General features: G+C 44.9%; 1 protein-coding gene across 1 annotated transcript; it reads right to left on the bottom strand.

The window, feature by feature from the left end:
- Window positions 1–200: 200 nt before the first annotated feature.
- On the bottom strand, window positions 201–23,137 carry TBX22 (T-box transcription factor 22). Its single transcript, XM_081897425.1, has 8 exons — window positions 22,590–23,137; window positions 20,946–21,093; window positions 15,751–15,852; window positions 12,508–12,682; window positions 11,257–11,421; window positions 8,516–8,580; window positions 6,464–6,549; window positions 201–1,788 (listed from the first exon to the last, which is right to left on the bottom strand). The coding sequence occupies exons 1-8, from the start codon at window positions 22,735–22,737 to the stop codon at window positions 1,175–1,177; spliced, it is 1,503 nt and encodes a 500-aa protein (XP_081753551.1). The 5' UTR covers window positions 22,738–23,137; the 3' UTR covers window positions 201–1,174.
- Window positions 23,138–23,813: the final 676 nt, after the last annotated feature.

Genomic DNA, 23,813 nt, shown 5'->3' with positions numbered 1-23,813 from the left:
ATTTTCATTGGAGAAATGTGGGAGGGTATGGGGTTCCTACCTAGAATTTTCTCTAACATGCTAATTTTCTATGTGCAGGGCACTTTTTAGAACATATATAAAGAACCCAGAGGAAACAGGCCTATGACACTGAACATAGAAAAGGTTAATAAACAGTTAATAGTGATTGGAGGCAAGGGGGGAGGGAGGGAGGGAGGGAGGGAGAGATTGAATGGGACAATAGTCTAATAAGTGCTTTGCTCTGAGAACAGGGAGAGGGAGTTGGGAACAGGAAGCATTGAGGCATCAGTCCTTTAAAAGATCCATGAAATCAATTTGAGTATGCAAAGATATTCTCAAAATAACTCTGAGGAATGAGAAAGGCACAGAGTCTGGTGAAAATAACCTTCGGATCACTTTACACTTCAGTAATCTCGTGGGTGCTAAAATTCTGCTGCAAAGTGCTTTTTAAAAAAATAAAAGAAAGTCCAATCTACATTTTACCCAAATTCTTTAAATGACTGAGTAAATTAGCAATCTCAGCTTCCCCCCTATTTCAATATCTTTCATATTTTGTGTAGTTATTATGAAGACAGATGGTCCCTTGAGAAAACCAGTGAGGCAGCTTGGGTAGAGCTCAGCACAATTTCTCAAAATCCTTTTTTTTTCTGAGTGGAGAGCAAAATTCTGAGTGGTGTTTTTTGTTTTTTTTACCCTTGAGCCTTCCCCCTCAAAAGGAGGGTCATTTTGTCAAATATTCACCAAATAGTGTCCACCCCTCCCCACCACCACCTTCCCAGAGATACACCAGAAGCTATGTACTTCCCATCTTCAGGGAATGATGCTGCATCTCTATTTCTGAGGCACAGTGGAAGACACTATATAGTGTCCAAGCAGCCAGGACATTGATACATTGCCAGTAATAACGGTGAGTCTCCCTCCCGCAACAAACAGATGGTGGATTTTGCCCTTCCAGTAAATATTTAGCAAACTCCACTCCCTAAAAAAACAAACCACGCACAATTTCACTGCCATAGAAAATCTCAGGATGCCAAAGTTTTGCGCTCAACTCATCCAATTATGGTCCACTCCATGGTCCACTGCCAACAATCCATCAGCTTTTGCTGATGAGCCAAAGCCGGAAGCTCTGCAGGGTTTGACATGCCCCTGCTTCTGTGATGTTAAAGGAGTCCCATTAGAGGCAGTGGTTAATTGCAGAAGGCCAGGGAGAGTGGTTGCACCTGCTCTCTCTGAGAGGGGATGGAACACCGTCGTTTGCTTTGAAATGTCCTGTTGTGTTCATCAGCCTGGATGGCATCGAGAAGTTATAGCCGTAGAAACCATATGGAGGATGTAAGGCACAATTAAGGGCTTCCTGGGTAATGGGACTTGATGGGAAAATGTTTCCAGATGCATGCAAGCCATACAGCATATGCCCAGCAGAACTGGGCCCTTGGGGGCTTGGTCCATTTAAGTCTTCTGCTTTGCCACTTTTGACATTGGTTATGCTCAGAGAAGACAGTGCAGGCATCTCCACCATGAAGTGAGGCAAAAGGGGTGGGCTGGAAGCATTTCCCAGTTTAGGATGGCTTGGGAATATCAGCGATGGCTGTCTTAAAAGGCCGGTAGGGCAAATCTTGTAGCAGACGGGGAGGCCAAAGTGGTGGAGGTAAGATTCCGGGCATGACATTCTGAGGTTGCTTGCTGACAGGTGGAGTGTAGGAGGAGAGCAAGAGGGGGAGAGAAGAGAGCTGAGAGGAGATGGGGTTCCCCCGGGGGGTGTCACAGGAGAAGACCCAGGACTTCCACCTAAAGTAAGGCAAGGAAAATTATGTTGTTAAAATATTTTTTTTAAAAGAGAGAGAGATTTCCCTTTCTCTCTCTGGTTACTCCCAGATTGTTGCTGTTTGGAGGTGGAGTCTGATCACATGCTTGAAAATGCACCATGCAATAATAGAGACTTAGGAAGATTCTGTACAAGAAACCTGCATCTCCCAAAAGGTCAGACTTTTCCCATTAACCAAAGTGATGGGAAAGTGTTCTGAGAAGTGTGGGATAACACTAGCTTTGATGCAATGTCATCTAACCTCTCTAGAAACAATTAGAACGAATGTTCTTTTTTAAAAATAAAAAAGCCACAGGCATAATCTACCGTATTCTCCATGCAAACAAATCAGAATGAATGCTCAATAACCAAGCCATCTTGCAGCGTGCTTTGTCTTTCTCTGTGTGTCTCACTCAAATGCTCAGGATATCCAGTGGCAGCAACTTCTGGGGCTACTACTAGGAATTTCCAATTCTATACTCTATGGCCCAAACTATAGCCCTGGTGGTTTAAGACACAGGTGCTTCATGTCTTAAACCACCAGGGCTATAGTTTGGGGCATTTCCCTAGACCAGCCTTGGGAAACCTCAGACCTGAAGGTTGAAGGTGGCCCTCCAGTCCTCTGTATCTGTCCCTCAGGACTCTCCCCAGATCATGCTCTCCACTCTCCTTGGGTGCTTTTGTCTGGATGAAATGTTCTCTTGAATTGGGCCAGTGCCTCTTAGGGTTCCTATAGTCCCACTGCATTCTCCCAGGCAGGGATGCCAACTTGAATAAAATATTGGGGGGCAGGTAAGACCTGCCCCACATAATCGATCACATGACACAGTGCATACACACAATTTGAATGGCAATGCCCATCAACTTTGGGGTCCCCAGCTCCCTCAAATATCTTATGGGGGGGGCAAAGATCCCTAGGAGTTGGCTCCTATGAGCCTGGGAAAAACTTCTATTTAGTGCTCAATTGGAGCATGCAGCAATTTTCTGGATTGACATTTGCTCCAAATTAGCACTAAAGAGTGGGTTTTCCCTGAGAAAAGAGCAGGGCAAGGAGGAACCGCTTGGACCCACACCTAGGAATTACATGTCAAGCAAAAAACCACTTGGACCCATGCTTTCTAGGCATGGGTCAAGTGGAAGTGTGAGCGAGCCATAACTTGCCTCTTTGGAGGATTAAAAGTTTTTTTGGGGGGTAGAAATCTCTCCATTTTGTGTGTTTAGAAAGTGGCCTACTGAATCAACCACTCTCATCTGTTGCTCCACGCACTTTTGCTTTTGGCCCTGTCCACCACTGATGCATGGACCCTGGAAAGTTGTCCATGGCTGAATGTGGTTGTTGGGCTTAAAAGGGTCTCTACTTCTGCTCTAGGATGTAAAGAGATCCCAGGTATTGGAATGACTCCACCCAGGTTGGCCATTGGCTTGCCTTGACAGGAAGAGCTAAAGGGACTTCCTGTCTAAACACAAAGTTTGCCTGAGTAATCATTGTTTTTTCCTCTCTATTTTCTCCTAACCTTCTGGCTCCATACCCACCAACTGCCCCAGAAAAACTGGGACATCCCATTTTCTCCTATGAGAGCATGGGCAGCCATTTTGGGAGCCTTGCTCTGTCATGATTTTGGGCCGAGATCTCATTCCGGGTCTGTGTTTGGTCTCCAAAGGTATGAAAACTATTAGCCTAACTGAAATGATGGTGTGTGCAACATGGCCGAAATTGTAACACTGTTTGACAGAATGACAGCAATTCAACTAAGAATTATTACTGGTACCAGTTTTTGAGGGAGGGAGGAGGTGAGTGCCATGGTAAGTTCTCTGACTGCCCTTGTGTTCCTCCCTCTCTCTCTTTCCACACACACACACACACACACACACACACACACACACACACACTCATTATGCCATTTCCACACTCTTTTGGAGAGAGTTTAAAGTGGAATGAATGTTCCTTGCAATCAAGCATGTGTAATTATCTCACCAGAATGTAAAGCTGGGTATTTATCCAGGCTGCAAGCTTTGAGCAATTTAATTGATGGATTAATGAGCAAAATCTTAAAAGGGGGCAAATCCCCCTTTGATTAATCAGTTGGGCTCAGAAGAAGCCAAAGACCTGGGATTCTCAAAGGACAAGCTGCCCGCAGGCCCCCAAAGATGCAACAGCTCCCTTTTTGCTAGGCTGATGAAAAGGAACTGTTAAAATAGCATATCCTCCTTCTACTTGGCATCCAAAATCAACAAATATTTTAGCTTTCTGTACGAAATTATTGCAGAATTATTCAGAATGAAAATAAGGACCCCAGGCAACTGAAACTCACTGGAACTAATGTAGCAGCATAGTAGCTAAAGCCCCATTGAACAGAGTGAGACAGGACCTGCCTTATTATGGGTGAAGCTATCCTTGCGCCTGGTGTGAAGGTGCCAGCTGTTGAAAAATGCTGTAGCTAGACTGTTGGTGGAGATAGACTACTGCCAACACATAACTCTGGTTCCTAAAAGCTCACATTGGCTGCCCATATGTTACCAAGCCAAGTTCAAGGTTCTTGTATTAACTTACAAGGCCCTGAACAACTGGGGTCCACAATATCTTTAGGACTACCTGCTGCCTTATATCCCTGCTCAATCAATGAGATCCCCTTCGGTGTTCCCCAGTGGCACAGATGAACAGCTCGTAACTACCAGATGATGTGAATTCAGTGTAGTGGGCCCAAGCTTGTGGAACTCCCTCCCTAATTAAAGTTAGAAAGGCACTCTCTTTTCTGAACTCCAGGTGCATGATAAAGTCCCCCTTATTCCAGCAGGCATTTTAAGTTAGTTTGAGTTTCTGTTTGGTTCTGTGATGATTTCTTTGGTTTTGTTACATTCCTTGTATGGTTTATTTTTATGTACACCAGGTAGAAATGATTAAGCAATATGTAAATGTCATAAATTTACATATTGCCAGTGGCAGATGATGGGGGAGGGGAGGGGTGCAGCAGTAAAGGTTGGTCCACTTGGGGAAATGAGGCACTGCCCCACCAACTGCAGACTATCCCCAATAACCACTGCAGTGTGGATTCAGTAAATAGGCAAATGGGAGAAAACTGGAATTAATTGTCTCTGCCTCCACTTACTAATAGACACCCTAGCTTCCACCTTGCCAGTTCCACTGGGCACCAGACACCACTAAGTGGCATCTGCCACTACCCTATTACCCTTCCTGAACCCCTCTACAGGAGATTAGAGTTCTTTTTGCAACTACTGCCATACACAGCATAGGACCATTGGTCCATCTACTTCCCCAGGCACTCCACCTGAGACCTTCTGCATGCAAGGCTATGGCATTTCCCTAAATGAACCTGCTTTCTTTAGGGACAGTGAATGAAGCTTCCTTGAATGGGTTGACACACTGATAATCTCAACAATGGGATTCAGCTGTATCAGTCCATTCAGCTGTATCAGTCCAGTCAGCTTCTGTGCACAGGTAAGTGGGACACTATCTCATCCTTTGCCTCAGGCATCAAATTACCTTAGGCTGGCTCTGCAGTGAGATTGACTCCTGTGTAAACAGGCCTGGGACTAGGCTGCACAAGGTTGAGCAATGAACCAGAAAGCCCTTCAATTCAACTCTTGCCTCTATCATGGATTCATTTGGTGGCCTTAGACAAGTAGCTCCCAGTCAGTCCCTCATGGGGATAATCAGGTCCAGCATCCATCATGCTCAGGCAGCTGTTGGGGTCTTGGTGTTCTGATGAGACCCATCACACTGACCTATCTCCATTCATTCCAGAGTGGATAGGGGCTGGGGGCTGCCATTGTGTTTTCCCCAGTGCCCTCGACCAGGCATGTCCAACTTTCAAGAGAAAAAAGTTGTTGAGCTTTTTTTAGGAAGCCAGAGTTGTTGAGCTCCCCCCCATTTTTTATTTAATTTTTTGGGGGGGCCATGATCCACCAAGATCTACCACGAACCCCCCACGATCGACCAGAAGATTGCAAACTACCTGTTGGACATCCCTGCCCTAGACCATTGGTTCTTTTTGTTCCCCAGGCATGGAACTAGATTCTCTACCACCAATCTATGGTTTTTCCAAAGGAAATCTGCTTCTTCTTAAAACAGTTTAAAAGGAAAAATCCTTCTGCTCTGCTCTGGATTCAGGCTTAGCCATGCTTAGAGTAGACTTGATGGGGTTCAAGCCAGCCCAGCTCAGCCTTATATTGTTGTGAGACATGGTATTGGTCAACGTGGAAAGGCCCTTTATAAAAAACATTTCATGAGCATATAGGAATATAGGAAGCTGCCTTATACCAAGTCACATCACCAATCCATCTTTCTCAGTATTGTCTGCACTGACTGGCAGTACATCTCCAGGGTCTCATACAGGAGACTTTCCCAGCCCTGTCTCAAGAAAACAAGGAGTGAAACATGGACCCTAATCCTAACCTTCCCTGGGGCAGGGAAATGATGCTTTAAATCATTTTAATTCTCTAGCCCAGAAAGTTAAAAGCCAAATTTGCATGGCCATCAGATACAATGTCTTTACTGAAAATTAGCTTCCTTGCTATCCCAGTATTCAGGTTGCCAAAGCCTCCGAGAAGCTGATTGCACTGAACATGTTGAAAAGCATGCCACTGTTGTTTAAAGTTCAGCATAATGATCTCAGAACCAATGGAGAATTCTGTACTTACCCTGACTTTCTGCACCAAAAGACTTAAAATCCAGGGTAAGTGATGGTCTCCATGGATATGATTCCAGAAGTCCATCCAATACTCCTCTACAAAGCAAAACATGGACATCAGCCTAGTACTTGCATGGGAATATGTTCCAAAGTGGGGTACTATTTAGCAGAGTCATAGCCATATAGGAAATGGCCAAATAAGGAAATATGAACACTTATAAAAGTAATCTAATTTCCACTTTCCTTTATGAAAACGGGGGGGGGGGGGGTTACAGAATTCAAGCAAAATATCCCTGCATCACACTTTCTTTCTTGCCCACGATCCTAAGAGACCAAGGCATACAAAATAGGATATTGTTGAGATTATCAGTGTGTCAACCTACCAATGACTATATACCCAAAGTTGATTTACACCCACCCACCCACTTCACGGAAAATGAAGGCCTCAGTTCTGATAGGGGCAATCCAAATGCAAGTTTCCACACTAGGAATGCACCCTTCTCATCAAAGGGGAGTACAAGTGGCTCAGTCACGCCAGGTGTGAAGCTTCTGGGGCATCGCAGAAGGTGCTGCAACTATGACGTTCAATGGAAGGTGAGTGATGGGGAGGCACATTAGATTTTGTGCAGGGTGCCAAGTGCAGAAGCTTCTGCATCCAGCAAGTTTGTAGACAGGAAGCAAGGCAGTTTTATTGCACTAAATAAACAGATGTAGTGACAGACTATTCACATATAGCAAACAAATACTCTGCAAATAATCTAGTTTGGCCCTCAAGAGGTAGGGAGGGTTGTTTTTAGAAGGTGGGTGTCTCAGAAGCTCTCGTGAGCACTCAGGACTTCCTGGGTACCTCTTGAGATTCTGGCAAAAATATATCTTACTATGCACATGAAAGTAGTATGTGACACATAAAACAGATTGCAAGTGATTAATCTCTTTTTGTTATTTAATTGCTTATCTTAAAATGTGCTCCAGTTGTTAACTTAAGGAAAGCCTTGCAGCTGGATCAGAACAAAGGCCCATCTGCCCCAGATTTCTGTTCTGACAATGGCCAACCAGATGCCCATTATCAGGGACGCGGACTTATAAAAAATATTGGGGGGGGCCGGGAAAGCTCATGAATAATAAATAAGCTCATGAATATGCAAATAAAGTGGCGCCGCCTCCTCGTGAGCGAATAGGGGAGAGCGTGCTGCGCCTATTAATCAGCTCCAAAGGAAATTGGGTGGAGCTTTTGCTCGGGAGGGAGGGCAGGAGGCATGCAGCCCGCCCCTCCCTGTGCATTTTGGGCTGGGGGAGGGGCGGCGATGGCGCTCTGCTGGAGGGGCGCCAGAGATTATTGGGGGTGCGGAGCCCCCCCAAACGAATTTTTGAGGGGGCTCGGGCCCCCTCAAGCCCCATGGAGTCGGCGCCTATGCCCATTATGGGAAGCCCACAAACAAGACACAAGAGTAACACTGGCATTCTCTCCACTTGTGGTTCCCAGCAACTGGTATTCAGAAGCATAAGTCTGAATATTAGAAATAAACATGAAATATTGTGAAAACTGCGAGTAATAAGGACCACTTTAAAATAGGAGTCTCTCCTCCCTTTCTCCCACATTGGGTGCCTCCTGCAACACCCATGGAGTCATCAGAAAACAAGGCGAGGGGTTGGACAGAGGGGTTCGTAACTATTGTTTTACCATGTGCAAATACTATTTACTGTATTATTTCATATGTGTTTATGCAGCTTAATAGCAAAGCAAATTCTAAGTGTTCTAGAAAAATAACAGATGAAACTGGAAAACTGCAATATTATGTAATAGGAAGCTACAAGGCAAAAGCATATACTACTCCATTGGTTAACCAATTATTACACTGAAACTCGTACTATCAATTAGTTAGGATAGCATTCATGGATCTGGTCCCCTCAAGATGTTTTGAACCACAGCTCCTCTCACCAGCACTTGCTGGGGCTGATGGGAGTTGTAGTCAAAATATTTGGAGATCACTAAGCTGACCAAGGTCGGACTATGATGCCTTTAACTAGTGGACAGCCCAGCAAATAAATGGTAATAATTTACCTGTTTCTTCCAGGGTCTCTAAACCCTTTAGCAAAGGGATTCCGGTCAATCTTCAGTTTTGTTATCTGTGGACATTCGCAGCAAAACAACAAAGAAAGAATTGTTTGAGTGCTGTAACCAGGTCAGCAAACTTTTTCAGCAGGGGGCCCGGTCCACGGTCCCTTAGACCTTGTGGGGGGGCCGGACTATATTTTGGAAAAAATAATAATGAACAAATTCCAATGCCCCACAAATAACCCAGAGATGCATTTTAAATAAAACCACACATTCTACACATGTAAAAACACACATTCGCGGGCCGGATTTAGAAGGCAATTGGGCCAGATCTGGCCTCCGGGCCTTAATTTGCCTACCCATGAAGTAACCCAACACTAGAATGGCAAAAACCTAGTTAGACAGAATGTCATTCATTTGCAGGAGAAATTTGATTCTATTCACACTTAATGGCAAATCTATGAAATCTGCCCTTTCTAAAACAATATGAAAACATAACTACAGTCATCCTTCAAAATGCAAATTTACCTGAATTTTGTGTTGCAGTTCTCCAAACAATGTTTTTTTAAAAATGCATATATATGGGGAAAGTACATAAAAATAAATGTAGTAGTGAAAAACACATGAAAAATGCATTATATTAAGGGAAATTGTTTGCAAAAATGTGTACAAAACAGCATGCAAAAATGTTTGCTGGGAGAAATTCACACTAAAATGCTGATTAATTATTCTTTTTTTAATGCAGATTGCTGCAGAAATGTGGAGAAATGAATTGAATATTGGATAACTGAGAAATGGACAGAACAAAACCAACAAATCCTTCCACCCCTACTCATATGCGCCCAATGTTAGAACAGGTTTCTAAGAAATTGTCACAATTACCCTACATATAAACATGAGCTTTTCGTGGTCACTAGAGTCCATTCTGTGAGTTTTGTGGAGCACTGTCCTCAGTAAGGGGTTTTAGGTATACATGAGTGTAGGGAGAGGAATATAAATGGTGAGACCTTGAGAGGCCATTGTTCTTTGAGTTTGTTCCACTCCTCTTGAGTCCCAGTTTAACTAATAATCATTTGTTGGGTTAGAATGTGTTGCATTTGCTACACCTTTGAAGTCATTCCTTGATTGATTGATTGATTGATTGATTGGAATTCATATACTGCTAATATTTTTTAACCTCTAAGCAGTTCACATAAAATAAAATACGCATTTAAATGATCAATAAAAAGTCAGAAGTAAAAGCAAGTTCATTTTTAAAAGATACAAAACATAAACAAAACCAGCATAAAATTGCATATTAAATTGTGCATCAGCTTTTCATATCTGGATAGGCTTTTGCAGACTCATACCCTAATGTTACTGGACCACACTTGTGCCCTGATTCTTCTAAAGAGAAAGCTTCACCAAATCAGTAGTTTTGATGTGATCTTATGCATGCTCACATCAATATACTTTCAGTACTGTTCTATTGATGCATCCGTGCAGTTTGGCACACTTGTGGTTAAACCGCCACACAATTTATAAGTAATAATAATTATCATTCAATTTATGTCATTTAAAGATCTTAAATATGAGCAAATAGTTTGTGAGCAAGAAGTGACCTCACATGCATGATATAGTAGGGATTGTTTTCAGTGAGGTTTTTTTATTCTATTAATAACCTTGATGTATTGTTGTTTGTGTTGTCCCTGTTTTTAATTCTAACTCAAAATAAATTCCCATGAGTGCCGCCTCCTGCAAAGAAAACACCCGCCCCCCCAAAAAAAGAATTTTGGTATAATAACTGAACTAGGAATGAGAGAGCAATTCATTAGGGTTTCACAAAGCCCACACTTCCCTAGCCCAAACATGTGAATCGGAACACAGCTCTTCTTTGTTTTTGTGTGCCCTTGTTTGGATTTTGTGATACAGTCTTCCAGCTAAAGAATGCAAACAAAAATGTGTATAGAAGTGCAAAGGATGTGGAAGGAACTCATCCATCAGCCAAAATAACATGGACAAATCCACTGTACAGAGGAAACCTGACTTGCAAAAACTGTATGACAGGAGAAATGTGCCTGAAAATGCATATGAATTTTCATGAGGGCTTAAAATATAAAAATACCTGAAAAGTATGCAGAAATGGGGCAGACCAAACTTAACACTGGAAAAATAAGAAACTAAATTACATGTAAATTGACAGATTCATTCACATTAACATTAAGTTTCGTATAGGGGCAGCATTTAATCAATATTTTACTGACCCAAGACATTGAGAAAAACTGCAATTTGGTCCATGTGCATAAACACACACACTTTTCCACCTTATTGGTAGCACCTTCCACCACACCTGAGGGATGTAATCTATCTTAGAGGGTACAGCCCAAGACTATGCGCACTAGGGATAGGTGAATGTGTCAATTTCAGTTTCTCTCAGTTCCTCACGTTTCCTGTTCTCCACCTTTCCACATCAGCTTGTATTTTTTAAAAAAAGAGTTCTCATGAAACTCCATTGGGATTTTAGTGTGATTTTCTCCTAATACACACATTTTAGCATGATAGTTTTCCTAAAGTACACATTTTTACAGAGCAGTTTTCCATAATATAATGCATTTCTGTGTTGATTTATTTGTGTGGGTTGTTGTTGTTTTTTTAATGCATCAGTCCCACTTCAGGGGGGAAAGAAACTACCTTAATTTGCACAATTCCAAATTCTGAAGAGAAATGAATGGAAGTACCATTTTTGAAGCATCTCTTAAGTAACTTGCCTGCTGGTTTTGATAGGCTGTGACAGTGGTGAATTCAGTTTCTTTAAAGGAGAAGGTCTGAACGCCTGCTGCTGGCAGTGACTGGATCTGGGACAGATCAAACCGGGAATCCTGGACAATGACATGGACTCTTGGCTTGTATTTGTGCATGGACTGCAGAATAATCTGTAAAAGAAGACAGGCAAATGTCTTTAAAAACCTCAGGTCTAGGGCCCCAGTGCTACTATATTCTGTGTCCTCCTTGGGTGCCACTCACTTGCATGGGGGGTGGGGGTGGGTGAAAGGGTGCATAGAAGCCTCTGGCTTTTGCATGGCTGAAATGTAGGCAATTGTACAGAGGTAAGAATCACATCCATTGCTCCACCCACTTTTGCCCCTGGCCATGCCTACCACTGGCATGTAGCCCCCAGAAATGGAGATGTGGCCCTTGGAATGAAAAGATTTTCCCATCTCTGGTTTATAGCATCAGTGCTGATCTAGGTTCCAAGGGAGGTGACTTTGACAATGGGGGTGGTAAGGAGCGCCATCATTGGATCTTTATGCCCTTACGTTACCAGAGCAGGATGAGAGGGACAGGTGCTGCAGCACAAAGGGGCTCCAGCTATGCATTTTACCCGATGTGGCCCTTGCACCACTGTGGCAACTTCATGGTAGAGGAAATCATACACTTATGCACAGAGACACAACTTTCTCTCCCTCACTCGCAATTTCTTAATTTCCAGTCTGCAAAGCATGTGGAGCTGTGACTCTGAATGTAATAATGCTGAAAGGTAGATGGACTACCAACTTCCTAATTTATTGTGGGTTTTGTTTTAATTGGCATGAGCTCCCCTAGAAATTTTGGTAAAATGAAAAGTGCCATATACAATGGTTTCAAATAAACACACATACAGTGGACACTGAGGTTGCGAACATGATCCATGTGAGATGCACGTTCGCAACCTGCAGTGTTCACAACCCGCAGTGGCGCAGGTTGCGATTCGGTGCTTCTGTGCATGCGCAAAGCGTGATTTAGCACTTCTGTGCATGCACGACCACCAAAACCTGGAAGTAACCCTTTCTGGTACTTCCAGGTTTCGGCGGGTCCGTAACCTGAAAAACCGCAACCTGAAGCATCTGTAACCCAAGGTATGACTGTATAAGGAAGTCTTAGGGCAGCCCTAAAAGTTATTTCTTGTTCCAACAAGAAATCTCTGTCCATCCCTCCCTTCTTCTCCCATTATAGCAGTGCACCCTCCAATCCACACCTACATGCCCTTTGTCGTCCATCTCATTGTTGGTCAGTTTCACCCGATCAAAGCTGATGATCTGTCTCATCCAGGTCTCTCCAGAGCAAGGGGAATCTGGGTGGATGTAAAGCCGGGGTGTGATGCAAGAATGGTCTGTGTTTCCGGCCACCATCCACTGGGAGCTGTGGTAGACATACCTTCATAGGGGACAGAGGTCGTGAGGTTAGGAAGCAGCAGAACAAACTGATGCAGAACCCACATTAAGTCCTGTAGCTGGCTTCTCAACACACATCATAAGCACATTAGATGCACCTGCCAGATCAGACCAATGGCCTATATAGTCTAGCACCCTCTTCTCACAGTCAGACTCTGCCTGTAGGAAACCCATAAACATTCTTGAGCACCCCCCCTCCAAAAAAATGTTATGCCCACTTTCTGGGTTATGCAGAGTTCACATGATTGGCAGCAGTGCTGAGTCACCTGGCAATCAGAGCCTACCCTGTCAAGAGCCCTTAAAAATGGAATGCTGAGCACATTCCTTCATCTTTCACTGCCCATTCAGAAGGCTACCTTTTTATTACATTTGCCACTTCTTTAAACTGTTTTTTGTTGGTAGCCTAGGATTCCTTTTCTGGTGTAAAGAGAGATCAAGAAGCTCAATGAAAAAAACAGTAAGCACTTCACTTGATGCTACCCTCCAACACCAGTCATTAGTAGCAGATCAACTCTGAGTTGATCTCTAACAATAATGATTAAATACTAAATCCTATAGTTGCAGTTTCCTCACGGTTCTTTCTGTTCTGGAGTCCTGTGAAATGTGCACGGAGTTTGGGGGCATTGCCTGTGCTTCATTATAAATTCAGGGCTCCTTCAAAGGGATTCCAAAGAAACTAACCAGGTGTGCAGTATCCCAAGCAGTCAGGCTTTTAAAGCCTCCAATTCCTTGCCGGACACTCTGTGGGACCGTAACTGGCTTGCGATCGTTAGGTCTCAGCCTTCCGCCCTATACTTTTACCCCTGCTTTGCCCACAGAGAGATTATGGTTCTATTTAGGACTCAACGCTTGCAAAATTCGCTTCCTGAAGATCACTCACGTCAGTTAGGAGGACAAGGACAGGTATCTGAACCCTGAGTATGTTTCTCCTTGCAGCGGACATCTCAATATTTTTTCACCTTTAGAACACCGACAGAAGGACCATATGCATGCTTACTCAGAAGTAAGGCCCAATGAGCTCTATGGAGCGTACTCCCAGGCAAGGGTGTATAGCATCGAAGTGCTAATAATCCTATTCTTTTGTTTTAGGTAGTATCTCCTATGGAACTCGGGGAACTTTCTTATTTATAGGGTTGCGCTGCGAAAGCAACGACAGAGCAAAAACGCGCCACTTATTTAAAGCACGGTTAAAGCATATGGCTTCTCGCAAAGAATCATGGGAACCGCAACTTTCCTCTCATAGAACTAGTTTCCAGCGTGCTTTTCATATGTGTTGAATATCCTAAATGTGTGGGGCGGATCTTCCCAAAAGGAACACCGAAACTGGCATTATTATTGTTTTTTTAGAAAGTATCTCTGATTTCCGTGAGCGATTTAAACAGCAAGATTACATATCTCGCATTGAAACCTTTGGGACGTAACACGCTCACTCTTGCATTAGCTCAAGACTCCTGCTGCCTTTGACGTGGGAGAGAAAGGCAGCTTTTTCAAAAGGCAACCCCTGATCTCAACGTGTCAAATTATTGTCGAAGGCTCCCTGAGGTCCTGCGAACTGTTTGTTTGCTTTGCAACTTTCCCCAAGCCCTTTGGGGAGGGGCCGTAGCTCAACGGTTAGGACGTCTCTTTTGCCCCGGCATCTCCTCCTGGTAGGGCTGGGAATACTTCCCTGAAACCCGGGCGCGCAGGCAATCATCACGCTCAGTATAGGGCAATATCCCGTGTTCCTAAGAGTCCTGATCCAAAGCATCTATATTGGAAAGAGGTACTGTAGAAACCAATGTGCACATCGTCTCCCAGACCAGCGGCGGAAGGAAGAGCACGGGATGAAAGTAAACGGGACTGTGGGGCACACAGCTTCTGTCTGTGGCACATAGAATCTCTCGCCACGGGGACGCAGGCCCGCCGTGTGTGTACGTATACTTCTTAACCTGTGGAACTCTCTCCCTCATGAGGCACTGGCAGTGATGGCCACCAACTCAGGTGACCTTTTTCTTTAAAAAAAGGGGGGGTTAGATAATTTCATGGAGGACAAGGCTGCTAGCCTCGATGGTTTTGTTCTACCTCCGCGGTCTGGGGCGCTATGTATCGGAATACCATTTGCTTGGAACTGCTGCTGTTCTCAGGTCCTGCTTGCAGGCTTCCCACAGGCTTCTGGTCGGCCCACAGGATGCTAGCCTAGATGGGATATAGACCTGAACCAGCAGGCTTGACTTATTATGAAAGAGTTTACTTAGGCTGCAGTGTTAACCGCACCTGCATGGAAGAAAGCCCCATTGAATTCAGTAGGGCTTACTTTTGTGCAGACATAGGACTGCGCTTTAAGAACTCGCATTTAAGAACTCGCACTTGGATCTTAGCTTTCTGTCAGCGTCTGAAGAGCCCTGCCTACAATCCGTTTTTGCCTGCTGTTTTTCGGTCCAGATACTTCAAAGTATTTGGGATGTCGTAAATTCGTGCAAACAGCGAGCTATTGATATATTTTGCCAATGGGTCAGAAAAGCTTAAAAATGAGGAATCAGTTTACGATTACTCCGCATAACTCCGGCCCTGAATGATTTGAGGACACGCGGTTATTTCCTAGAAGGGGGGCGGGGGGGGAATCTTGCTGAATATGAGAAAATAGGCATAAGAGCGGACTGCAGTTTCACGTGTAAGTTGATGGTCATATTATGAAATTAGGAAGGGAGCGGGGGAAGTATTTAAAGAGAAAAGGGAATCCTGCACGATGCTCATCTGCTTGCTTTAAAATGGATTCCAGGCCTACTGGGGTGGAGGGGCAGGTCCCTTCGACATCAGCGGGACTGATTCACACGTACATGTAGAAAGGAACCATCCTGTAACTGGCTGTTGAGGCTGGGAAAAGATTGAGTGTGAAGGGATGCTACCATATGCGCATCCCTTTCTGTGCTGGTTGGGGGCTGGAGGCCCTGACGCAAGGAGGAGGCACGTCGTCGTCACCTCCTGCTGAAGTCATCCGCGAATGAGAGCGTGCACGTGTGAACTGACCCTATATCTTGCTTAGCTTCCGAAGGAGAACGGCCCGCGTTTTACCTGTATCTTTTCGAATCTACCGGCACCACGTCTATGGCGATGTAATATTGCTTCATCGAATCCAGACCTTTCACTTTGACTCTGACCGACGGAAACATTCTCCTGCGAGAAGCGTAAGAAGAGCAATAGGTTTCATTTGGCACCTAGTTCCTTGGTTCTTTTCTTATCCCGCTCTGTCTCCACTGCTCAAGGCTCATTGCGCAACTGTCCACAGCCATACCTGAAGGGATACCTGCCGCTTTATGAGCTCCGGAAGTCTCAGGCCGGCGAGCCTGCCTTTCACACCGCCAGCCTGAGCGCATTCCCTGTGACATTTGCAGGAGCACTGGAGTTTAAGGGACACCCCATTCCCTTTGCATTGCAAGGCTTACAGCTGATGGGACTTGCAAGAAATGGGCATGATCCTGTGCGCGCTGACTTGGGAGTAAGCCCCCTTGAACTCAATGGAAATTACTTTCGAGTAAACATGAACAGGTTCCGGCTGAGTTTCCCTCTTTTGCTGCTCCCTCTATTATCATCACCCCCATTCCCTGTCACATCAGAAGGGGAGAAATGATCTACTTTCAGGTGTAGCAGAATCAAAGAATTGTAGGATTGGAAGGGACCCCGAGGGTCATCTAGTCCAACCCGCTGCAGTGCAGGAATCTTGCCCACGAACCACAAACCTTCTGGTTAGCCGCACTGACACATTGCGCCACAGAGACCTGGTAGAAACCGACGTGGAAGTAATAGTTTGAACCCTTCCTAATAGTAAGAACATAAGTAGCTGTAGTGTTACGCAAAATACTACTAGAAGTCGTAAATTGCTGGTTTTTGTTATAGTGAATAAGCCCGATTAAAAGTGCTAAGTATTTCGTTTCGTTTTCCAAAAGCTTTCTATACCCGCGAATGCGTGTGAAATCATTCAGGCGCCATTATCAATGCTAAATCTTAAAGCATGCTTCGTGGGAAAAAGAATCCCAACCACAGCAGGATTTTTCTCTCTCTCCCTCCAGCAGATTGTCAATAGGACCAGACTGTTCGTTCACCAAGCCTTGGGCTGTGGCTGAAAGGTGGGAAGGGAAGTCTCAGAAGGACCGAAGACCAAGGAGAGGAGGGGGGGTGCAAGAGAATGTCGATGTGCCACCTCCGTAGAGAGGTTTACCAGAAAAACAAGTTTCCAGCCCAGCAGTAAGGAACAGAGAGCCAGCAATGGTGTAGTGGGGAGAATGCTGGACCAGGACCTTTCAGGGTTCAAATCCTCACTCAGCCATGAAGCTTCCTGGGTGACCTTGGGCCAGTCACCATCTTTCAGCTTAATCTACTTCACAGCGTTGTTGTGAGGATGAAATAAAGAAAAGTTAAGATGTGAATGTAACAGTAAATAAACATGGCAGATGTTCCTGAACTATACAACTCTCACTGCATCTGACTGTTGGTCATGGTGGCTGGGGAGACATGAAGTTCAGAAACACCTGGAGAGCCACAGGTTTCCCATCCTCCTCTAGTCCCCTAACAAATGTTTCTGCAATCCTATACTTGGGGTGTGTTCACATTACCATTTTAGAAGGCTGTGAAGTTGTTAACACACACACATGGGTCTTTCCTCTCTCCCTGTTCACATCAGCAGGGCTTCATAGTATCACATTCGTTTTGTTTGTGTACACACTACAGGATGGGGGGGGTCTTTACCCTGTGCAAAGGAGGCTAGACATAAATTAGAAAAGGCTTGAATGCTCCAACCCATGTGAATCTGGTTTAAGAAACAATGCATCAAAAAACCCAGCTGTGCTTTAAAAAAAAACAACCCTGCAGGAAATGTGCATTTTTTTAAAAATATAATGGCCTGTGTGAACACGGCACAGAAATGTGGGTACAAACCAAACACAGTGAGTGCACAGTAATTGAGAGTGTGAACTCAGCCTTAGTTAGCTAGGAGTGAGTCCCAGTGTATTCAATAAGGCTGTTATCTGAGTAGAGTTGTATAGAATTCCAGTGCGCCTCTGCTTTTAAGGCACCACAGAACTCCTTACTCCATGGACCTGGCTTTGCACTGCAGTGCTGAGGTCAAGGGTAAGGAGGAGAGCGCAAGCAAGGCATGGATGGTTTCCCACATTTTGAAGTAAGTGAAGTAAAACATATTACCCTCTGCATAGCACTTTTCTGAAGACCATTCTGTCTGCACCACTGCACCTGCTATCCAGGGCAGAACCTTTTATTGCCCTAGACTTCAGGGGTAGCTAACATGGTGCCCTCAAGATGCTACTGGACTTCAACTTGACCATAGGCCATGCTGGCTGAGGCTGATGGGAATTCCTATCCAACAACATCTGGGGGCACCACAGTGGCTTCTCATTGTTTTAATAATCTTGCAAGGGATGTTGCGTGAGGTGTTTTAAATAAGGGGAAATGTCTACATTCTGACTTGGCCAGGAATTTTTACTGCACTCTGACTCCTCACAACTTTCATTTGTTGAGGATGAGACTGTCAATAGCTACTAGCCATGATGGCCACATTCTCCCTCTATTGTCTGAAGCAGTAGCCTCTGAATACCAGTTGCTGAGAATCACAAGAGGGGAGAACTCTGTTGCACACGGGTGCCACTTGCAGGTTTCCCAAAGGTTGAGAACAAGACGTCTTTGGCCTGATCAGACTGGTCCCTTCATATTTTCTTATGTCCTTCATAAATTAATCTCTCTTCTTCCCTCTCTCCGCAAAGAACTGCAAAAATGTTCAGCCAAACAGCAATTGGGTTCACAAAGTTAGCAAAAGCATTTAAAGCCATGCATTTCATCCACCTAGCTACTGAGTGCCAAAAACACTAGAATCTTGAGATTTGGAATTCCACAGCACACATCCTCAGGCATGGAAGTTCAAAAACAATTTTTTCAAAAGCATCTCCCTCCCTCCCTTCCTTCTTTCTTTTAATGACACCATACTGGTGACAAGATCAGCCTTCTCTCTAGGAGGGCTTATCAGATATGTGTTGTCTCTCTTTCTGACCTTATAGTAGAGGGCAGGTAAGAAATCAAATAAATCAAGTACTCAGAAGTAAGTCCTGCTTGGCTTAAAGGGCCTTACTCCTAAGTAACCATGGGCAGGATTATAGGCAGATCAAATTCATGCACAGGATTCCTCCAGTAGTTAAAAGGGCACCTACTTAGGAATAGGTTGCCTTCCTTGAAATGCATTAATATCAAACCAAGGATGTTTAGCATCTTGATGTTAGGCTCCTCACATTCTTCCTTCTTAGTGACATGTCACCCAATCGTACTAACTCAGTGGCAGAGCACATGCTTTAATTTTTGGTATCTGCATTTAGAACCTGGGAAGATTATCTTTCTAAACCCCTGGAGAGCCGCTGCTAGTCAGGGTAGATAAACTGACAGTATAAGGCAGCTTCTTCTGTTCCTTCAAGGCTTCACTTGGAAGTAAGTCTCACCGAGTTCTTACTCCCATGTAAACGTACATGAAATGGCAGCCTCAAGCTTTGCCTTAACAGCTCGGGCTTGGTGATAAGTGACTCTTCATCCACTAATTTATGGAGCTCTGGTTTGGGAATCGAATAGATTTAATAGAGAAAAGAACCTGCAGAAGGTTATCATAGTCATTTCTCTTGATCAGCGAAGGATGACCTTGTGAGAGAGGCGGTGGTAAGAGAAAGAATATCATGGGAAGAGATTGTCTTTTTATCGATTCAGTGGTGCAGTTAACGTAATTTTAGACTCAGGGTTCAGTGGTTTACAGCCCTCCCCGCATTTAAGGATGGGAATATATTTTACTTCCTTTTCACCGAAACCTGCTAAGTTGGCCCTGCAGCGTTGGCGAGCCCGGGACTTGAATAACCTTTTATTTAAAATAATATTAGAAAATGGCTACTGCATTGTCGGTGCGGGAGACCAGTGATAAGTTTTACGAATATCACAAAATCCCCATAGTAAAGTCTTCGGCCACCGAATTATCTATTAGCTCATCAGTTTTCTCTCACTCTCCCAAATCACGATCTCACCAGGATCACTGTTATTAAGGAGGAGCTTTTCGCTACAGAATTTATTCCAGGTCGTGAGGACAGGGTAGCCTGCAGTGTATATGAAGGACAGGAGCAAACGGTAAACATATCTGCCTGTGCTTCCCCCATCCCCCGTACTGCAAATATTTGTTTTGAAATAAGGAAAACAAATGATCTTAACTCTAAGCGTTAGTGTGTGTGTGTGTGTGTGTGTGTGTAGGAATTACCCTACAAGATTACAAGGGTTTTCGGTTCAGGATTGAGCAAGGACCAACACACACCCGCGCCTCTAGAGAACTGGAGCAGGCAAAGTAATTGTTAAGGTAGATGGAGCAACGGTTGTGAATTGTGATTTATGTAAGGCACTTTCAGCCTTTCCTGTATCCCTTCGCCTTACCATGGACGGAAATTCTGCCTCAGACACTGAGGTGCTGAGTTTAAAAAATGTAACCTCTGGCAAGACAGATCCCTTGATTTCCCCGTTTCGTTTTCATTGGAAATAAAAGAGGGAGGGTGAGGATAGCGACGCCTCTCCCTGAGTTGTGGGGAGAACAAATTTGTCTCCCTTGTTAAAATAAGCCTCCCCCACCCTCTAGAACACAGTGTGGCTTACTTCTGAGTAAGCATGCCATTTGTGCATAGTATGGGCACGACCCACCCCCGACCAAAGCACTCTCAAGATCAATCAGTTACTTTCCAGGAGAGAGTTGAGCAAGCGCTGAATTATTTGGCGTTGAAACCGGCGGGACTTGGAAAGTGTCCCTCAGAAACAGGATATTAATAAGAATGAATGAAAGGTCGAATGTGCCAGAAACCACCCGTGTTTGTTAAAAGAAAGAAAAATGCCTTACAGTACATGTCCTATACATGTCTATTCTGAAGTAAATTCGACTCAGCGCAGTGGGGCTTGCCTTACTCCCAGGTAAGCGGGTACAGTATAGGGCAGCAGCCTTAGTAATTTACTTGATCGAACACACAATTCCGTGAGCGCACAGACTTCGAACCATGCCAACGCTGGTTTATTGGAAAGGGTAGAGCAATCGTGTGCATTTTTAGCACAGCAGCTGACACGCCGGCAAGCAAAGTCGCTAACACGTTACTGGAAATTTAGAGTGCTATCTGGGGGGCAGATCGCGCGCAGCACACGCATACACACAAAAACAAAAAAAGGAAGAGAGATATGAAACTACGGGCCAGATGCCCTACCTTCCGGCTTTGGTGATAATCATTTCAGTGCCGATTTCGTGAAACCTCTTCCACAATTCCGAACCTTGCAGGTCCACTTGGATCGCTCCGGCCCCTTCTCTGGTTTCCTCCGGGAGGGAGCCCGCCGTTTCTCCCTTAGATTTCTTTTCTGGGAGGAAATAAATGCAAGCGGGGTACGGGGACAGAACTACAGCGAGTGCCCGCGCCTTGGACATGCCATTGGCTCCCTTTCCTTCCGTGTGGCTCGGATCGGAATTCAAGCGGAAGCTGCAGGGATGCGTTGCGAGGGCCATTGAGAGCCATTCGTTTTTAGGAAGTGCTCTCAAATATCCATTGGAAGTCCTGGAAGGATTTTCTAGACAGAGTCTTTGTAGGCGCCGATAATTCCTATCGACTGCTGGGAGGAAAATCTGATGGCACTCGAACCTGCTCCATTCACACTATGGATTTAAAGTACTTTACCAGCACCACGCAGGAATCTTGGGAACGGTAGTTTGTTAAGCACCCTTAACAAGCTACAGCTTCCATGAGTCTTTGGGGAAAACAGAGAGCTTTTAATGTGCTTTAAATAGACAGTGTGGATTTTTTTTTAAAGAAACGATTCAAACAATTGCACGCACGCACACATATGACTTATTTTAGCAGGGCTTCGTTCCTAGAGAAATTGTGGGGAAATAATAGCTCGCAAGTAAATGTGTGGAAGACGAGAGTAAATCCGGGATGAGGAACTCTTGGTCCCTGCAGGTGCTCTTGGACCCCCACCTTCCATCTGCTCCAGTCAGTCTAGTCAATGGTCAGGAATGATGGGAGTTACAGTCCAGTAACATCTGCGGGGTCGTATGTTCCCTGGGGTGCAAATAACGATGGGGGGGATTTCCTCTCTTCCGCCGCCACTGAAGCAATTACCGTACTTGGCATTCAGTTGAGCGCTAGGTGTAGTTTTCGCTGCAATTGGCCTCTCTAAATTTCATTTGAATTGCACGAGTTTAAAGGTTATGCCCGGAACAGAACACAGATCACCCACAGGCCCCAGATTAATCGCTTTGTCCTTCCCTCGGTGTAAAACGAGGCTTTGATCCATTCCCTTTAGTAGAACTGGGAGCACGGCTGAGCCCTATTCACATTTAAGAATCTTAAATTAAAAACTCACAGTTCAGCGCTCAGATTTGGAAAAGTACCCCCTCGGCGTGCGTCCGCCTTCATTGTACAAAGTCCCTTGTTATTTTACCCTTCGCTTATTCAACACAGTCCTAACTTTTTATTTGGGGCAAGCGTTATTGAAAACAGAGCAAGCTTTAGGGGGACGCCGGATTCTTCTTCCGGCTGGCAAATGAGGAAATACAATAAAGAATATGTTCCCGTGCCATGCTTTTCTTAAGGTTGTACCAGGGAGTAAACCCTATCAGACGCAGAGGGAGATTCAGCTGAACAGCGCAATCCTAACTCAAAAGTAAATTCTTTTGGATTAAATGGGAATTTGCTGTCAGGGAAGCTGGGGCGGGAAATTAGGACTGAAACCTTTCAGGCTACCATTCTAAACGCGCTGACCGACTTCCGAAGAATGTATAGTTTTGGACTGCACGATTCGGCGGTTGCCCGACTAGCACTACAGTGAGAAGAAAGAAGAGAGAAGGGCGACTTTACCTGGCGCCTGGTTTTTGCCGAAGACTGTCTTCTCGGCTGCTTTCTCAGCAGAGCGCTCCTCTTCTTCCAAATCCAGAAGTTTGCGCTTCCCCGAGTTGCCCACTAAAACGTCCACGGAGAAAGCGTGCGCCCTGGAGCTCAAAGCCATGATCCCCGTTCCAAATGTGGAGTCTCCTTCTTCTTTTAGAGAATAAAATAAAGAAAGATCAGGAGGGAAGCCTTCCTTCTTTGCTTCCCCTACTCCCCCCTCTTCAAAGCCGAAAAGAAACTTCAGCCCAGCTCAGAAGGGCTTGTGGCCCGATCAACCCCCTTCCAACACTTTGCGCAGCATCCTAGAGAGTGAGAAAATATATCCAGCTTCCCAGCTCTATTCAGGATTCCTAATGGCTCTCCGAGGAAGCGACTAGCAAAAAGAAGACGACATTTCCATCCCTACTTTTTAAAAAAGCTGGTGGGGGGGAGAGAACAGAACTGCCTTCTTTGGCAAATCCCAGGGACAGAGGAGTAAGACTGACAAGGGTAAGGAGAGGGAACGCGAAGTCAGCTGAACCTGGATCGAGCCAACAGACTCCACTGTTTGTGTTAGGCACTGTTGGAAGTGCTTAAGAGAGGATGAGGGAGAGGGAGAGGGGGAAGGGGGTGCGGGGGAGAGAAATGGGGAGGGGGAGGGGATGGTCATGGGGTTGAGGAAAACTCGCCCCTCCTTACCGGGATGGATGTCGGAGACTCTGTTCTCCTTTCCGTCGGCAAACTTAGAAGGGAATTCGACATATATTGCTTGCTGGGTGCCAATTTGCCAGGCAAAGCGCAGAAGCGAGTAGCGTCCCTTTTGCAATCCCCGTCTAGATCTGGCGAGTTGTCTCCTGCTAAGTCTTTGCACCACTGGGCGGCGTGGGAGGGATAAGGAATTCATGAGGGCTAGAAGCAACGTTTCAAAGAGTTTGCTTCCGGACCTTTCCATCGAAACAAACATGCCTGCCTGCCTGCCTATTATTATTATTATTATTATTATTATTATTATTTAATTATGTTACGAAAACAACAACAACAAAATAAAATAAAATAATCAGCAACAACAAAGCTGTCGCTATCCCAGCCGCTGCAAGCCTATGAGTCTTTATTTGCAAGTAAGTGGCAGAGAATTTAATGGAATCTAATTCTGAGTAAACACGGACAGGATCGGGCTGCATGTTGAATTCTGCGCGCTCGGGGTCAAATCTTCCG

Source organism: Podarcis melisellensis (genome assembly GCF_964234715.1).
Source record: "Podarcis melisellensis genome assembly, chromosome: Z".
NCBI classification, from domain to species: Eukaryota; Metazoa; Chordata; class Lepidosauria; order Squamata; family Lacertidae; genus Podarcis; species Podarcis melisellensis.
The sequence above is the reverse complement of the archived record's forward strand: the minus strand, read 5'-3'. Positions and strand labels throughout refer to the sequence as shown.

What these genes read in the sequence shown, in the direction of transcription:
- TBX22 (XM_081897425.1), bottom strand. Translation starts at nt 22,737, where the DNA reads ATGGCTTTGAGCTCCAGGGCGCACGCTTTCTCCGTGGACGTTTTAGTG. An exon ending in ATTATCACCAAAGCCGGAAG is followed by an intron (nt 15,853 to 20,945) that starts GTAGGGCATCTG and finishes CGCTTCTCGCAG; the next exon opens with GAGAATGTTTCCGTCGGTCA. An exon ending in TTTTGGTGCAGAAAGTCAGG is followed by an intron (nt 1,789 to 6,463) that starts GTAAGTACAGAA and finishes GCCTTACTTTAG; the next exon opens with GTGGAAGTCCTGGGTCTTCT.